General features: G+C 47.8%; 1 protein-coding gene and 1 long non-coding RNA gene across 9 annotated transcripts in view; one reads left to right on the top strand and one right to left on the bottom strand.

Annotated features, from left to right (window-relative positions):
- The window catches only part of LOC138417831 (uncharacterized), a 34,406-nt gene extending 20,302 nt beyond the window's left edge, over positions 1–14,104 (top strand). Inside the window, exon 2 of the long non-coding RNA XR_011248313.1 lies at positions 12,426–14,104. This is a non-coding gene — a long non-coding RNA (uncharacterized lncRNA). The remainder of the gene's footprint in view (positions 1–12,425) is intronic.
- BCAS1 (brain enriched myelin associated protein 1) overlaps positions 2,409–16,972 on the bottom strand; it is a 98,460-nt gene continuing 83,896 nt past the window's right edge. For 6 of the 8 annotated variants that reach the window (XM_069548848.1, XM_069548849.1, XM_069548843.1 and 3 more), the window contains 2 exons: positions 4,820–5,083; positions 2,409–3,433 (listed from right to left, as the gene is read on the bottom strand). In XM_069548848.1, coding sequence (XP_069404949.1) covers positions 3,359–3,433; positions 4,820–5,083 — 339 coding nt within the window. In that variant the 3' untranslated portion in view covers positions 2,409–3,358. Of the gene's footprint in view, positions 3,434–4,819; positions 5,084–11,915; positions 11,982–16,972 lie in introns of all 8 variants that reach the window. The other 2 variants (XM_069548842.1, XM_069548845.1) reach the window with 1 other exon arrangement.

A 16,972-nucleotide genomic window follows, 5' to 3' on the forward strand; every position in this document is an offset into this window, starting at 1 on the left:
GGGGGCACAACAAAACCACAAGGACTTCCCTCTTTCTCTTTTCCTTCCCTTTTTGACATTTTCCTTGGGTGGCATGTGCCCCTCTCCCCAGGATGAATTCATGAGAGACCTCAGGGGCTGCTGAGAACAACTGTGATTTGAGTGAATTCTTTTACGGATATCAGTCCAGACGTCGCCGTTGGCTGGATCTGGCAAGCAGCATTTCCCTGTTGTTGTTGTTGGTTTTCCCTGACGGTGGCCAATTCAGCTCGACAGCCCAGGTCCTGCAAAGGCCACGGAGACACTTCCATGTGCACCTGAAAATAAATAATAAGTTAACGGGCATGTCAGCTTCAAAAAGGCACCTGTGCCCCCTCCCCCAGGTGTTAATTTCTCTTTCTGTTTTGGGGTGCTCTTAACATTTTACTGTGGGTGGTTTTGCTATCCAAAGGGCATTCCTGGGCGCTGCCGCTTAAAGAACTTCAGCCCCTCTGTGAATCTGCCCCTGGAGCTTTCCTGCACTCACTTGGGGAGTGGCTATTCTTTTCACTCCTAAGCCAACAGGAAGCATGGAAATTAGTATTTATTGCAAATGCATCAGGAATGGGCTTTCCAATCAAAACCAGACAAACCCCACCAAACTAAAAAAACGGAATTTTAACTTGCTTCGCAGGCTGAAACTGGCTTTAGAATCTCCCCAATAATTGTTAGAGTCCTCTCTGGCTTAGTTTTCTTAAAAACAGAACAAGCAATTTCATTCAAAGATGGCTCTCTTTTTTTGGCCAGGAGGATGGGAAACCAGTTACGGAAACCGTTGGCATGCTCTGCAGCAAGATTCTCAGCAGAGAACTTCTTTTTAAAAGTTTGAATAATTTTTTTCCGGGGTGGGAGGGCTCCTTTGGCATTAGTGAGTCAGTCTCGCCCTGGAGACATTTCTCATCAGGGCAAAAAGCCCCTGTGTCCAGTGAGGTGAAACTTGCAAATAATACTGTCACCTTTCTCAACAGACCGGCGTGGCCAGAGCTCAAAGGTCATGCCAGGCAACCCCCGCGGTGTTTATAGACAAAGCAGTAACTGGCTGCCTGTTTGCCTTGAATCATCCCCTGTGCTGTGATGGGGATGATGGAGGGAAAATCATCCCCCAGTGAGGTCTTCCCCAGAGGGTTTTTTCCCCTGATCTGGGCCAAGTTAAGCATGCAGACATGAAGCAGCATGAGGTCATTCTCAGCTGGGTGAGTCACAAACGGCAGGAGAGGAATGTCCAGGTTCGGGCAGGAGGGCTGGAGAAGCCAAACCCACCCCAAGGAGAAAGCCTCTGGCCTTTCCTGGAAGCTGAGCTCTCAGGTGCAGCCAGCCGGTCCGAGCTGGTAGCCAGTGGGTCCTGGGAGCCAAGGGCCTCCCAAACTTTTTTTGGTGAAATAATTTTGTCCTGAACACATTTTCCAAAGGCCTTTTTGCCCAAGCCACAGTTTTCTTTGCCTAAGGTATGGACTTCTCAGGAGCAGGCGTTCAGTGCTGTTTCTAGCCACGGTGCGGTGGACTATACACTCGGTGGGTTTGTAGGAGCCGAGGGGCCTGCGGCTCTGTCAGTCACGCGTGTCCATCTGCCTGTGTAAGACTGTGGACGTGTGCATGTGTCTGTCTATTCTGTATGAAACACGTGTTCCTGAGTGTGTGCGCATCTGTGGCTATAAATAGACACCTGGGTGTATGTGTCACTCGTGGACACTCGGACTGACTCTGAACCTCCAGCCCAAGCGATCCCAGCTTCTCAGCTCAACTGTAGAAATTTGCCTGGCCTAACACCTCCCGGGGTGGTCCATGACTCACCAACAAGGGGACAAAGGCCAGCCTCCTTGCTTATAAGTAGAACCAACTTTGTGGTACGATTCACATATGATTCAGGCTCCAGGGCCCCCTGGGAGACAGAACGAAACTGCGCTCCAGCTGAGACCAGACCCTGCCCCGTCCTCCTCTTCCTCCCTTTCCTCCAGGAGCCTGCCTTCAGGCTCACCCCGGCACCAAGTCTCTGTGTCAGGCTCTTCTCTTTCAGTGTGGCCAGAGGCAGTGTGTATATATTACACACATGTGTGCGTGTGCATATGTGCAAACATACACGTGCACACATCTGTGTGTGCACACGCCCACGTATGAGGAGATCGAGGAAGATCTGGGAGAGGAAATAAGATGCAGGGGAGCATCGATCTTCTGACATGGGAGATAAAGCCACCGCAGACACAGAGCTCCCGGCCTGCTTTAAAAGCGGAACATTAAAAGATCGTTCAGATGCCAAAGTATTTTTTTATTAAATCAGAAAAAGATACAGTATACATGATATCAGTCGATCATATGGCTAGGTTTTGAACTACACTTTAATACACCATGGTCCTATGTACTCCTCTGTACAAGTATTAAAAAAAACTCAGGTATTTGAATAATCTGTAAATTTTTATTATTAACTGCGGTTATGGGAGGGTTTTATCAGAGCACATCCTGAGAACATTAGGAAATTACAGACAGGCTGGAGATAAGTGTCAGACAGAACAGATGAAGCAAGCCCCTCAGCCATCTGAGAAACATTAATAATGTAAGATTGCAGAGACCAAATCTTTGTTAGGGATACGGGATGCGGGACGAAAATGGAGACCTTGGCGCCCCCTCGTGTTGCAAAAATAAACTCGCAACGTCTTTTATTTGGTTTGGTTTGGGGTGTTTTTTTTTTTTTTTTTTTTGAAGTTGTAATCCTGGCCCTTGTCACTGAGCCTCAAAAAGCAATTGTTTTCCCAAATCATGTCAAGTCCTCTCCAGTCGATCTTTCCCCTCCCGTCAATAACGTTCAAGGACCCTATTTGAAAAACAACTCTCATCCATTCCTTTGTCATTCCCCACACATTCCATTCCAGAAAACTGGCAACCTCCCAACAACACACAGCCCACGGTCTCCCTCCTTGAAACGTGAACTTGAACAAACGGATTTTCGCCTCTCCTCTTCAAGCCGAGAGGATGAGCACGCCTTGACTACGAAGCTTAATTCCTTCCAGCAGTCTTTTCCCTTCTGCAACTTACTTGCCCCTGGCCATTTTTCATAACTTAACCAGAACGCAGCCCTCTCTGCCCCTCCCCGACCCTGCTTGGGACCCATCTTCAGACCTGGCTAGTTAACCTGCTAAGCCATCTTTACAGTTAGTTACCAGGGAAGACTGGACCACAGCCGTAAATAATACACCTCAATATACAACAGCTCAGGCTTAATTCGGAGGCAGACTTTCATGGGATGGCCATCAGAAGAAAAAGTATACACATGGAGAGGGTTTCAGGGGAGACGGAGTCGGGAGGAGACATCTCGGTGGCGGAACCTGATGGGAGCCGTGAAGTTTGTTTACTTGGATTTGCCCGCTGGCCCGATGCACACGGGGTCTGTTTGCACTTGAGCATCCAGCATCCGCTTCGGTCCCTGGAGGAAACACAAAGAAGGTGAAAATCCGTCAAATCAACGACAGCAATTGCCAGTCACGTAGCTCTTTATGCCAGGTGCTGTCGCGGGCGGTGGGCAAGAGAATGGTCTCCGCTGAGCTGCCCGAGTTCCATGGCTGTGTATATTCCTTTCCAGCTCTGTGAAATCTTGGACAAATGACTGAACTCTCTGTTTCCTCATCTTTAGAATAAAGGGGATGACATTTATCTCAATGCAGGTGATGACATTTATCTCAGAGGGTTGTTCCAAGACAAAGCGAGTCCTGGCTTATGATGCGCTAAGAACAGTACCTGGGGGTGGGAAGGCGGTGTAGACGACAGTCCCCAGGTAGAGCTAATTTCCGTCAACCCTCTGTTCACTTTCTAACCGTACTGGCTGTTTACTCTGCTTACAAAACGTATCTCTGCAAAGTTTTCATGTAACACCAAGTAGGCTGCTTCCTATCGGAGTCCAAGCAGCAGGCATAGGAGGAGGAGAGAGGGGCCAGAATGAAGGCTGTCACCAGGAGGGCAAAGGTCACATGGGCAGCGGCTGGCGGTGTAGCTTCTGGGGAGGGAGGCTGGGCTGGGCGGGGCTGAGGGCAGCTAGAAGCTCCTTTTCTGTAGGTGACGAGGTGGCAATGGTTCCCTGACTGGTGACAGGTCTGCTGCTAGCACTGCCCTCTCAGGAGAGGGATCAGGCAACCCCGGGGGAAACATGCCCAGCCTGGAAGCCCTCGGGGCTTGACTGGATCCTAGCAAAGTGGCAGGAACGCCCTCCCTTCTTCTCCACCACTGCTGGAGTCTCATGACAACAGGAAGATGGAGGGACTAAGGCAGAAGCGTTTCTGCCCCAAAGGGATGTTGCCATCATTAAAGAGGTGACGAATGCCAGGAAGCCTGGCCTCAGACAAAGGGCTCGGTGACGTGAACGAGACTTAGGGTCTACCCACCGCTCACCACCTCTGCAGGCATCACGGCGCCAAAGCGCCGTCAGCTCTCCAAGGCGGTCCGAGACGTGTGCTGCCTATCTCTTTGGCTGTGGCTACGGCACTGTAGCAGCAGAACAGTCCGTGAAGGCTATAAGCAAGGGCCCAGCATTTCCTCGCTGAACAGTTTCAATAGCTTTCCTGCTCACGTAGGAGCGGGCCAGTACTCTGCGCAGCCCGCACAGACGGCTGAGCTGCCCACTGCCCGAAACGGAGCTCCTTTTATCCGCCCCGCGCCAGCATCCACCCGCCTGCATGCACCGGGCTCTCTGCCCCTGGGCCCCAGCAGGCGCTCAGGGTTTGTCTGGCAAAGGTCCGGCCACCTGGTGGCCAGCCAGCCGGTCGCCTTTGGAGGCGGGACCCACAAGCCCGAGAGGGGAGGCGCCCCGACTACCCACCAGGCCCTTGAAGAAGCCCCCGAGGGACTGCCGCCGCTTCTCGGGTCTCTTCTGGGGCTTGTCCCCGTTCGGCAGCGAGTTCGCCTCAGCGGCGGCCGGCTCCACGCCCGGGGCCGGCTCTCTGGCTTCCTGCTTGTCGCCCTTCTGCTTGTTGGGCTCCGCGGCGGCCTTCTTGCCCTTGGACGGGCCTTCTTTGCCCTTCTGGCCCGCAGCTGCCGCTTCCGGCTGTGGCGGAGAGACCACCTTCTCCGTGGGGTCCGAGGTCTAGAGCAAGTTCAAACAAAGTGCATTTTTAGTAGCGGCAAGACAACGCTCAGGAGCAGGTGAATAGATGCGTTAAGACAGAGATGTTCGAAGGGTGGATGGTGTCTGTGTGCTCCTGAGTCCTGGGTGAGATGGAAAAAAATAAGAAAAGATGTGTAAATACTTTTCATGGTATGAAATCACAGTGGGGACATTTATTTACCAATCTGATCATTCATTCATTGATGATTGCTTCCGTGGCAAGCATTTTTTACTCCTCCTTCTAGAACTAAAAGCTGGGTTCTCCTTGGAGAACCACTCCTCTCTCTCTGGTTTATTCCCTGCGGTTTTCACTCGCTAATTTCATCCTTGAACAAGGACACGTGACCCAGACCTGGCCAACCAGAGCATTGGGTATGATTGGGCTGCTGGGATTGGTTCAGACTGGCCAAACACAGCTAAACCTCAGCTGATCCCAAAGCTTTGCTAAACAAGCAAGAGAGAGGTCTGTTCCCTTTCCTTTGAGGTGGAAGCTGTGAAGATAAACGCCTGGAGCTTCAAGAACTATCATCATTTCTAGGAAAAAAAATCTGCTTGAAAAAGAAACCCCGGGACACAGAGGAAAAGCAGAGATGAGAGCGGATGAGAGAGAAGGGGAGAAAGACCCCATGTATGGTTGCCATTGCATATGCCCCTGGATCTAGCTGTTCCTGAAGCCCCCTTTTCTCTTGAGCCACCTGCGAGAGGGTTTCTCCCACTTGCACCACGTGTGACTTTTCTTGGGTACGCCTCCTCGTCTCTACATGATTGTCTCCCTTAATCTCTGGTGTGACACTGCCGTTTCATAAGACAGCAGTAAAAGAAGGCAGTTGTTTTATTTGTAGTTTTGAATGGACATATTTTCCATGGTAAAGTGCAATGTTCGCAATCCTACTTGGTTCCTATGGTTTGGAGGGATGAGGCTGTAAAATCCAAAATTCTAGGTAAATTACAGACGACCAAAAATCTATTAGGAGGTCAAAGCCTTTTTCCCGTAGTTTATTTGAACTGAAATGACACTGGGGGCCATAGAGATAAAATAAAAACACGAAAGACGCTAAGGGTTAGGATAATCAAGCGGTGACCTTATCTCCCCACTTGTAAAAGGCTGACTTTATTTTTTGGGGGGCTCCAAAATCACTGTAGATGGTGATTTCAGCCATGAAATTAAAAGACACTTACTCCTTAGAAGGAAAGTTATGACCAACCTAGACAGCATATTCAAAAGCAGAGACATTACTTTGCCAACAAAGGTCCGTCTAGTCAAGGCTATGGTTTTTCCAGTGGTCATGTATGGATGTGAGAGTTGGACTATAAAGAAATCTGAGTGCCAAAGAATTGATGCTTTTGAACTGTGGTGTTGGAGAAGACTCTTGAGAGTCCCTTGGACTGCAAGGAGATCCAACTAGTCCATCCTAAATGAGATCAGTCCTGGGTGTTCATTGGAAGGACTGATGTTGAAGCTAAAACTCCAATACTTTGGCCACCCCATGTGAAGAGTTGACTCATTGGAAAAGACCCTGATGCTGGGAAAGATTGAAGGCAGGAGGAGAAGGGGACGACAGAGGATGAGATGGTTGGATGGCATCACCGACTCGATGGACGTGAGTCTGAGTAAACTCTGGGAGTTGGTGATGGACAGGCAGGCCTGACAAGCTTCGGCTCATGGGGTTGCAAAGAGTCAGACACAACTGAGCGACTGAACTGAACTGAAAAGCAACCTAAGGCCGAAGAAATATTTCTCCAGTTTAAGAAAAACAGTTCAAGCAATGCTGGCCTAGATGTTGGGGAGACAGACTGGAGCAGGGGAGACTGTGGTGAGCTGAATGTCACATGCCTTGTTTAAAAGGGCAACAGCTGCTCAGATCCACCAAAGATATGACTAGATTATAGCTTGGCACTCTCAGATCTTCTAGATTTTTTCAGTGGAAACTTGAAATCGAATTACGGTAAATGCAAAATATGTTCGTTTAAAAATACTGACAGAAGAAGCTTTAAAGCCCTGTTGATAGCAAACCCCCAAGCGCGATTATTCCTGCGGCCACAGCTGGCCCACTGGGCACACACCCGCAAATTGTGACTCATAAAGCTTAGGTCACAGATCTCTGCGGCAAAGTGGTAGTTTTGATTCAGAAGGCAGAGAGTAATCATTTCTCATCAGTGGATCAAACACACCTCTTAGACGTGAGCAAGAAGACAGAGAAAAATTGCCGGGTCCTGAAGGCTTCCCCAGACTGCAGCACCCCGGAGGAAGGGTTTCCTCGGAGCAAAGCCTCAGGCATCCAGGGCTCCCCGAGAAGCTGCCGTACAAGCACACCTCCTGAGTGTTTTTGTCAGATCCCAGCCCCCTAAGTTGTAGCAGATGCTAAGATGTCAAGTATGACAGGCACCCGGAGCAGACACTCGCCTTAGAAGGAGGCAGACATCCCAGCACGCTGCTCTGCAGAAAGGCAGAAACCAGTGACTCTGCCACCCCCGTTCCCACCCCCCCGTTAAATGGCTTTGCCCTGTAGAGGATTTTAAGACACAGCGAGTGACTGAGAACTCAGTGTCTGGAGTCAAGACAACATGGCGTGGCTCTGGTTCATCACATCCTTGCTGTGTGACCGGGAATAAACGGTGTGACCTCTCGGCTTCCTCTTCTGGATAGGAGTAAGAATACAGCAACGAAATCGCACCTCACGGCACTGCTAGGGCTGCAACAGCTGGTGATGGAAAGCCCCCGGAGGAGGGGGTGCCTGGATGCCAAACACACAGAGGGCAACTGTCTGGGCCTCTCTGGGAGTGAGGGCATTCCAGGACACGGAATTTAACAGCTTCAAAACCAGGAAGTTACAGTGTGCTCGGTCGTGCCTGACTCTGCGACCACATGGACTGTGGCCCGCCAGGCTCCTCCGTCCATGGGACTCTCCAGGCAAGAGTACTGGAGTGGGCTGCCACTTCCTCCTCCAGGGGTCCTCCTGACTCAGGGATCGAACCCGGGTCTCTTGGGTCTCCTGCTTTTCACCCCCATAGACTGTCGCCCGCCAGGCTGCTCCGTCCACGGGACTCTCCAGGCAAGAGTACTGGAGTGGGCTGCCACTTCCTCCTCCAGGGGAGCTTCCCGACTCAGGGATCGAACCCAGGTCTCTTGGGTCTCCTGCATTGCAGGTGGATTCTTTACCACTAGCACCACCTGGGAAGCCCCCAAACCAGGAAAGTCCTGGGCAAACTGGGACGAATTGGTCCTCCTGGCTTAACACTCAGCGATGACTTTGAGGGACGGTGGGTCCCAGTGCCAGGGACAGAGGAGGCGCTCAGGAAATCTTTGCTGGATCGGGTGCCCCCGTGTCTCACCGGCCTCGTCCTGGCCCTGTTCATTCTGCTGCAGCCACCAGGGCCTCCTCTCCCTTGCACAAGCTGACTCTGAAAGCAGAGCCGCCTCCTGGCTGCGCTGCGGCTGGGGTGTCTCCGGGCTTCAGAGGCCGCGTCTTTCCCATCAGGTCTCAGCTCGGCTGTGCTCCTTGGAGACGCAGCCCCAGCTGAGAGAGTCTGAGGAAGCCTGACCCACCCCCTTCTTGGGGAACACTGCTGAGTTTTCTTTATATTTGGGATTTCTTTGCTCATGTGGAAGTGTTCTGACTCCCTCTGACAGAAGGGAAGCTCTGGAGGATAAGAACCCTCTGTGTCTTTTCCATTGCTCTATATCCAGCACCTCGCCTGACACATGGTCAGTCTGGAATGAATGGCCAGCAACTGGCCTTCCCAATGTTTCCAAAACAGTTCCCTTAGCTCATCACTCAGGTGTGAAGTGGGGAGTCCCCACAAACAGCTTTCCTTTGACACGGATTTTTTTTTAATAGAAGGGAGCTTTCAGTGGGTCATGTGTATTTACCACATGGTAATGCCATCCCTATTAGCTTAATTTAAAAAAAAGCTTAGAAGCTAAATTCTGGAAACAATGCATGACTGAGTCCTTTCCTTCAAATGAGCTAAGAATTTGGACAGTGTATGATTGCTTTGTCATGAAATGCAGAAGATTCAGAATCTTTGCTTAGGGTTTGACCCTATACATTCTGGAAATTTACAACAAAACTTATTCACATCTGAGTCATCTGAGTGTGTCCCCTCCTAGAACCCAGGGACGTTGGCAGGAAGCTGGAGGATAAGATCAGAAGGTCCCATTTGATTCAGACACTGGAAGCCAACCCAGGCGGGGAATGCCTCATGCTTTCTGTTTGTGGAAGCATCCGTTAAGGCTTTCATAACTCAAGAGAGGGAAAATCTGAAAGGAGCAGAGAATGTCTACCCCTCCTCCTAAAATTAAGCATTTGTCATCTCCCAATACTACACACAAATCTTCTCATGTCTGTATCCAAGACCCTGGAAAACAGAATTCTCAAAACATCCCTAGATGAGTGTAAATAGAATGACATTTCCAGCTCATTCAGGTTTCCAGTGACGACAGTCAGATTTTAGAATCAAAATGATGGGCATTACTGATTCATGGTCAGATTCCAGACAACATGTACAGACATACGTAAATATTCCATAGTGAATAACAGAAGTTTATCATGTTTCCAAGGCAGTCACCTTTGGGAGTTTTAGTTCCAAGGGGGTCTAGAATATAGGTCTGGAGGAAGGGTGGGCATAGTAGTCAGTTATAAAGGAAAGATAAAACCAATCTGAATGCTGTAAAAGGCAATATAGTCCATGTGGAAATGTGTGAGAGAACCACTATTATGGGAGCAGAGATGATCCATTATTCAGTAATTGCTGGAATGTGTGTGTGTCTGTGAGACGAACAACATCACAGGGTAGTAATTATCATCAGAAGCCATAGCCGTAATGAAACAGCAGCAAAAGCTATGGCTTTATATGTGGGAGTCCTAAGCCCCAGTGCGGAAGTGTGTGGAGTAAAAGGAAGAACGGGGCTGGCCAACATTCGCTCCTGTTTATTTTCTGTAAGATGTCACAGAAAAACCTCAATGAACTTTTTGGCCAGGCCAATAATTAAGGCTAATTGAGGTCATTAGAATGGGGCCCTGATTCAACAGGATTAGTGTCTTTGTAGGAAGAGACACCAAAATGCTCATTCTCTCTCCTCTCCATGACATTCTGTTATGGCAGCTCATGCTGTTAAACAGCAACTAAAATTCACTGACTCCTCTCTACCAGGAATGTTCTAAGTGCTTCACATGTATCAGTCAGTTCAGTTCAGTTGCTCAGTCGTGTCCGACTCTTTGCAACCCCATGAATCGCAGCATGCCAGGCCTCCCTGTCCATCACCAACTCCCGGAGTTCACTCAGACTCACGTCCATCGAGTCAGTGATGCCATCCAGCCATCTCATCCTCTGTCGTCCCCTTCTCCTCCTGCCCCCAATCACTCCCAGCAGCAGAGTCTTTTCCAATGAGTCAACTCTTTGCATGAGGTGGCCAAATTACTGGCTTCAGCTTTAGCATCATTCCTTCCAAAGAAATCCCAGGGCTGATCTCCTTCAGAATGGACTGGTTGGATCTCCTTGCAGTCCAAGGGGCTCTCAGGAGTCTTCTCCAACACCACAGTTTGAAAGCATCAATTCTTCAGCGCTCAGCTTTCTTCACAGTCCAACTCTCATGTCCATACATGACCACTGGAAAATCCATAGCCTTGACTAGACTCTGTTGGCAAAGTAATGTCTCCGCTTTTGAATATGCTATCTAGATTGCTCATAACTTTCCTTCCAAGGAGTCAGCGTCCTCTAATTTCATGGCTGAGTCACCGTCACATGTATAGATTCATCTAAATATGACAGCCCTATAAAGCAGTACGTTTCCTGGCCCCATTATACGGACGAGGAAACTGAGGCCTGGAGGGATTGGTTATTTGCCTTTAGTCACACAACCAGAATACAGCTGAACCAGGATTCAAACCCAGGCAGTTTGAAGCCCACAGCCCATATTCTTAACCATGTCTCCGTATTGCCAAAATTAGAAGAATATTGATGACATTTTCTTGGAGGTGTATTTCTAAGTTAAGAAAGAGTACAGATTATAAAATAGGATGTTGAGCATGAAATGATTCCCACTGGGGAAAAAAAGGATATAGTTATAAAAACATAACTGTTTCTTTAGGATAGAGAAACTGACAGAAGCAGCCCACATGACCCCATGTCATTCACTCATCTATTCCAGAAATAGCTGCTACTATGTACCAGGCACCATGCGGTGTGATGAAAAAAAAAAAATTTATAACAGGTCCCTGGTCCCTTCCTTGCTCCACAAGTGCTCCAGGCAGGGGTGGGACGGGGAAGGGGAGACAGGTGACTAATGGACAAATGAGTTTCTGCACCGTGTAATAAGCACCATGAAGTAGAAGCACGAGGTGCAGAGACGATGGCTGGAAAGGGGACAGGTTTCTGAGGAGGTGACGTTTAAGCCAAGATGTGAAGAACGAGGAGAGAGGGAAGAGCGCATGTGAGACTTTACAGTAAGAAACAGCTGAGGAAAGCCAGCTTGTCCGTGAAAGTATTTGGAGTAAAAAACGAAGGCTAATTAATGTCATAAAGATGGGGCCCTCAACTAATAGGATTAGTGTCCTTGTAAGAAGAGAAATCAAAACGCTCATTTTCTCTCCTCTCTATGGTGCCGTATGGTAGCTCACGCTGATGAATACAGTAATGGACATTTATTGCATCTTCAAAGTCCAAGACGGTGCCTGGTATACAGTAGGTGCCCGACCTAGAGATGTCGGATGTGTTGGCTGTGGCTGAGAACTGATTGGACATGAGGCTCGAAAGAACCAAGAACACAGCAGCTAAACCCACCACCGAACCGAGCTTACAGATCACTTACTTGGTAGCTGGCGTCTTTCCCATCTATTTCTTCAGAGTGGGTGATCCCTCCATCCCCTTTCACTGACTAAAATAACAAACAGACAGTGGCCTTTCAGCGACCACGAGCACAGCAACAGGGAAAAAGCAAGGGAAGTTCTGAAATGGATGACCTCAGTCATTCATTGCTGAGGTGCAAGGCCAAGATAAATGGAAGACTCACGAGAAACGCGCTCCTCATGAGGCATAATTTCCATGCCGTCTGTAACCAGAGTCTGGCTAAATTCAAGTGCTGGTCTCCAAAAACAACAATAAAGTCTTAAATCCTGAGATTATGTTATTCTGGGGTAAATAAGTGATGATGAAAATACTGATGTTGGAACCAGAACATCAGAGAGCATGCGGAACGTATGAGTGAGTGAGTGAAGAGTTAAACCGCTGGTAGCATTTAAGTGGGGGTGTCTCGTTGTAGTCCTTTTCGCCCCTTGTAGAGAGATGGGTTACGCTGACCGTTCTCTTTTCCTATGCTTAGCACCCTCGCCGTGGCCGGTGGCATCAGGGACGTGCTGAATGGGGTTGAAGTCACAGCTTTGGCTCCTTAAACCGACAATCTAAACTAGAGGCTCTACCAGCGTGATTCTGGCGCCAGCCGCATCAGCGTCTCCTGAGAGCTGTCCAGCCCAAAGGCCAGCGAGGATCTGCGCCCTGCGCACAGGTTAGACCCGTTCAGGTGGAAGCCAGCTCTCTCCCCACTCTAGGCTTCCTGCGTCGCTCTACAAGGCCCGTCTCTTGAGAACAGTTAGCAGAGAAAAGGGTTCTTGGTTGTTATTTTGCTCCCTACAACCAGCTCCTTCAGGTCTCACCTAGAAGTTTGACCTCTTTGGGGTTCCTGGGGCCTCTAGAATTCGGGCTGTGTTGTCACTGACCCTCCTACTCAAACACGCTCTATAGGGTCCTTTAGAACACAGTGCCCTGCCCTCATGAGCTGGCCGTTAGGGAATGCGGGAAGGCAGAAACCAGCCAAAGCGATTTTTAAGGAAAAGCTGATGGACATTAGGAGTCCTGTTGCATCCCCCTAGGACAGAGACTTTTAACTTCCCTAAATTGAATTGTTTCAATTGGCTACTGCTGGGTGCTTGCCACTTTAAGACTGAGATCTGCCTTCTTCTCTCTTCCCTTTGTTGCTGGCCTTTGGTGGGAGTTGGGGGGAGGGGGCCTTGGATTGAACCTGCGGGTTCCCTTGGCAGTAGTGGATATAGGCGGCCATCCTGAAAACAGACCCTCAGGATGCCAGGGAAATCACTGCGAAGAAGTTCAGAGTCTTTAAAAAAAGTAAAGGAGACTGCCCTCAGCTTTTTCATGATTGTTCTCTGCCGCTCATTTTGAGGTATAGTTTAGTAGTTGAGTTGCTAAGTCCTGTTGGACCCTTGCGACCCCGTGGACTGCAGCCGCCAGGCTCCTCTGTCCATGGGATTTCCCAGGCAAGAATGCTGGGGTGGGTTGCCATTTCCTTCTCCAGAGGGTCTTCCCAACCCAGGGATCAAACCTGGGTCGCCTTTATCAACTGAGCTACCAAGCTGTACTTATGAAAAGGTAGCTGTATGGTGAGCGTTCTTGCCTGGAGAGTCCCAGGGACGGGGGAGCCTGGTGGGCTGCCATCTATGGGGTCGCACAGAGTCGGACACGACTGAAGCGACTCCGCAGCAGCAGCAGCATCGTGAGTTTGGACGGAGTCTCGTTAAGTCTGTCTGCCGTCTCTTCAACATCAGCAGGTACTGACGATTACTTCCCTGCTCCCTCCCTCCCTCCCGTCTTCCTTTCCTCCCTCTCTCCCCGTCTCTCTCTCTCCTGCATTCTTTCCACCCCTTCTCTTTCCTCTCTGCAGAGCCCTCTTTCAGTGATAAATTAAAATAGTTCCTGTTGGGCTTTGTACTCAAAGGACTGTAACCACAGCAGCTTATTTTTCCCCCAGCTGTCAAAAATAACAGGCTTGCTGTTTAAAGAGATGAAAAAATCCGTTCAGAGACTATTTAGTACTTTAAAGAACAGTCTGAAGACTATTAAGTAATTTCGGAGATTTCCCAGTGTGATATTATTGAGCAACTTTCTTTACAGAGTTTATTTTTATTCATGGGAATCAAAGACGAAGCATCTCAGGGCCTGGATTCGCAACCAACCCTTGTGTGTTAATAAAATCACTTTTTAAATGTCTTTCATTGTGTCATGCATGACCATAGCTTCATTCTCAAAGAAGGATTGAAGCATCTCCAATATACATCACTTATTCAAAATCCTAGTGGAAATATTTGGTGGTCAGTTCCCATCTCTTTGAAAGGAATGCAAATGTATTTTGATAGAGATTTACTTTAACTGAAGTTGATATTTTAAAGAATAATTGGGATGACATTTTATTTTAGCGAGTATAATAGCCTGACTGTTTACTAAATCAGCCTCATTACAACAGATTCAAGGAACTGGATCTGCTAGAAAGCTCCAGGACGAACAAAGGTTTTGAGTCCAACCTTTGTGTTTTACCAAGCGGCTCACTTGAAACGGAACTGGACAATTCAGACAAAATGGCACAGCCAACATAAATCTCACTTTAGTGGCAAGTACATTCAGAAAACTTGTGTCCAGGCTTTACGAAAGTCATGGATAATTCTCCTGTCTTTTGCTTTGTCATATTTTCAGGTAAGCCCAACACAGAAAAATGATGTTTCCACAGAGAGCATCAATAAGAAAGTCACAAAAGTGGACCTTTGGCTGTTCTCTCTGCTTTTAAAGAAAACAGCTCCCGGAAGCACAGGAAGCATCACTAACATGCGAGTACCAGGGTGAGCTTTAGAAGCAACGAAAGCCCACGTGTGCATTCTGCCTCTGCCAGTCACAGCTCTGCGACCTTGGGCAGGTCACTGAAACACAGAGTCTTCAATACCCCCGTGTGCACAGTGGGCCAGTAAGAGGGTTTGCGGGCAGGGATTCTGTGTTCTAAATGAGTTGATCCATGCACTGTGCTTGGCACAGGACTGGCCGCATAATTTGCATGCAATAAGCAAACGGTAGCTATTATTATTACTATTAATAGCTGAGACCTGCCAAGTGACTACAGAGTCCCCTTTCAGGGTAGGAAGGAATGCCAAGTCTCTGGTGAAGACAGGAATTGCCCAAAACAAATGCTACTTTAAAAAGCCTTTCCTTAAAGAACAACTTGGTATTCATATTTTAATACTCAGGGAGGAAGCCAAGATCAAAAACTTTGGCTAAAAGACTCCTGTGTTTTGTTTTAGAGTTAACCTTACAAACAAGTCTCTTTTTTTCCATGAGATAGTCCATGTCAGCAGGTTTTCTTAGATTTACTGCTGCTGCTGCTGCTGCTGCTGCTGCTAAGTCACTTCAGTTGTGTCTGACTCTGTGTGACCCCACAGACGGCAGCCCACCGGGCTCCCCCGTCCCTGGGATTCTCCAGGTAAGAACACTAGAGTGGGTTGCCATTTCCTTCTCCAATGCATGAAAGTGAAAAGTGAAAGTGAAGTCGCTCAGTCCTGTCTGACCCTCAGCAACCCCTTGGACTGCAGCCTTCCAGGCTCCTCTGTCCATGGGATTTTCCAGGTAAGAGTACTGGAGTGGGGTGCCATTGCCTTCTCCGTCTTAGACTTACTAGATTGATGCAATTAACAAAACCCCTCTGATTTCATGGCTGTCTCATTTGGGCATTTAATTTTCTCAGTATTAAAGTTTAAGAGTCTCTCTTATCTAAGCCTGAGATGGTTATTCCAACAGAGTTTCTTACAAAATCAATGGTCTAAAGAAAGAGACAAGAGGAGGATTAGAGGAAGCGCTGTGGCAATAGTGTGCGGGAGAAAGCAAGGTGTTACTAATATTGACAGAGTGCGAATCTACGTCTTTATACTTCCATCCACCACCTTTCTTGCCTGGAGAATCCCACGGATGGAGAAGCCTAGTAGGTTACAGTCCATGGGGTTGCAAAGAGTCCGATACGACTGAGCGACTTCACCTTCACCTCACCACCTTTCTGGTTTCATCTGCCCACCTGGTTTGTGGGTCACTTTGTAAAAAGACACGAGTGCTTCAAATAGCTAATTTCCTGGCACGCCGTTGAGTGAGCACACGTGGGCATTGCTTTCTATCCAGGGTGCGACAGACGTCTTAGCCATTCCTCGCAGTTGTCTCCAAAGTCTGCAGGAGCCCACGGGATCTTTGTGAAGTGCTCCACCGACATGTGGCTGATGTGAGGCTAGGACTGACATGACTCTGCTTTCTTTCCCTTGAAATATAATTATGTGAAAATGATTTTTATGAAAGAATAATTTCTGGGAAAAAAGATCTCTTTAGAAATCAACTGGGCAATGCATTTATTAAAAAACAAATTCGACCAACAGGTACTTTGCCATGAGAGAGTAAAATGTGCTATCTGAAGGAAATTTAAGGGAAGCAAAGATTGGAAAGCAGAGAATCAATGGTCAGATGAACTGACCCTGATTCCAGAATGAGGGTGATGTGTTTGTAATTGAGTTTCCTCTTCTATTACAGTCAGTTATTTTTTAAAATTTATTTATTTGTAATTAAAGGGATGCTTAAATTAAATTTACAATATTGGCTCACTACTAAATAGAAATAGACTGTTTTACAATACACAGTATTGTAAAGTTTTATAATATTGTATATTTTATAATATTGGCTCATTACAATATTGGCTCATTACTAAAGTCAATTAATATTAAAAACTATATTCTGCTAAAAATATCTGAATTCAGTTTAAAATATTTACTTATTCAATTATAATGCTTAGGCACATACTCGAAAAAAATAAAAAAGAAAAATCCCATAGTGATGGGCCAGATGCTGTCTGTCTTCAAGCCCTTAGACAAGATTTTCATTTTTCCTACAAAAATCCGAAGAATCTGTTTGGAAGCCGTGAAATGTTAACTGGAAGTGTTTCCTGAAACTAATTGCTAGTTGCCATCTTGCAGGAGTGTACTCTATGGGAATATTAACACCTGTGCAGAAAACAGGTTCTAACGATGTTCATGCAGTTTGGTGAAGCAGCAGAGACTGTGA

Source organism: Ovis canadensis, chromosome 13 (assembly GCF_042477335.2).
Source record: "Ovis canadensis isolate MfBH-ARS-UI-01 breed Bighorn chromosome 13, ARS-UI_OviCan_v2, whole genome shotgun sequence".
NCBI classification, from domain to species: domain Eukaryota; kingdom Metazoa; phylum Chordata; class Mammalia; order Artiodactyla; family Bovidae; genus Ovis; species Ovis canadensis.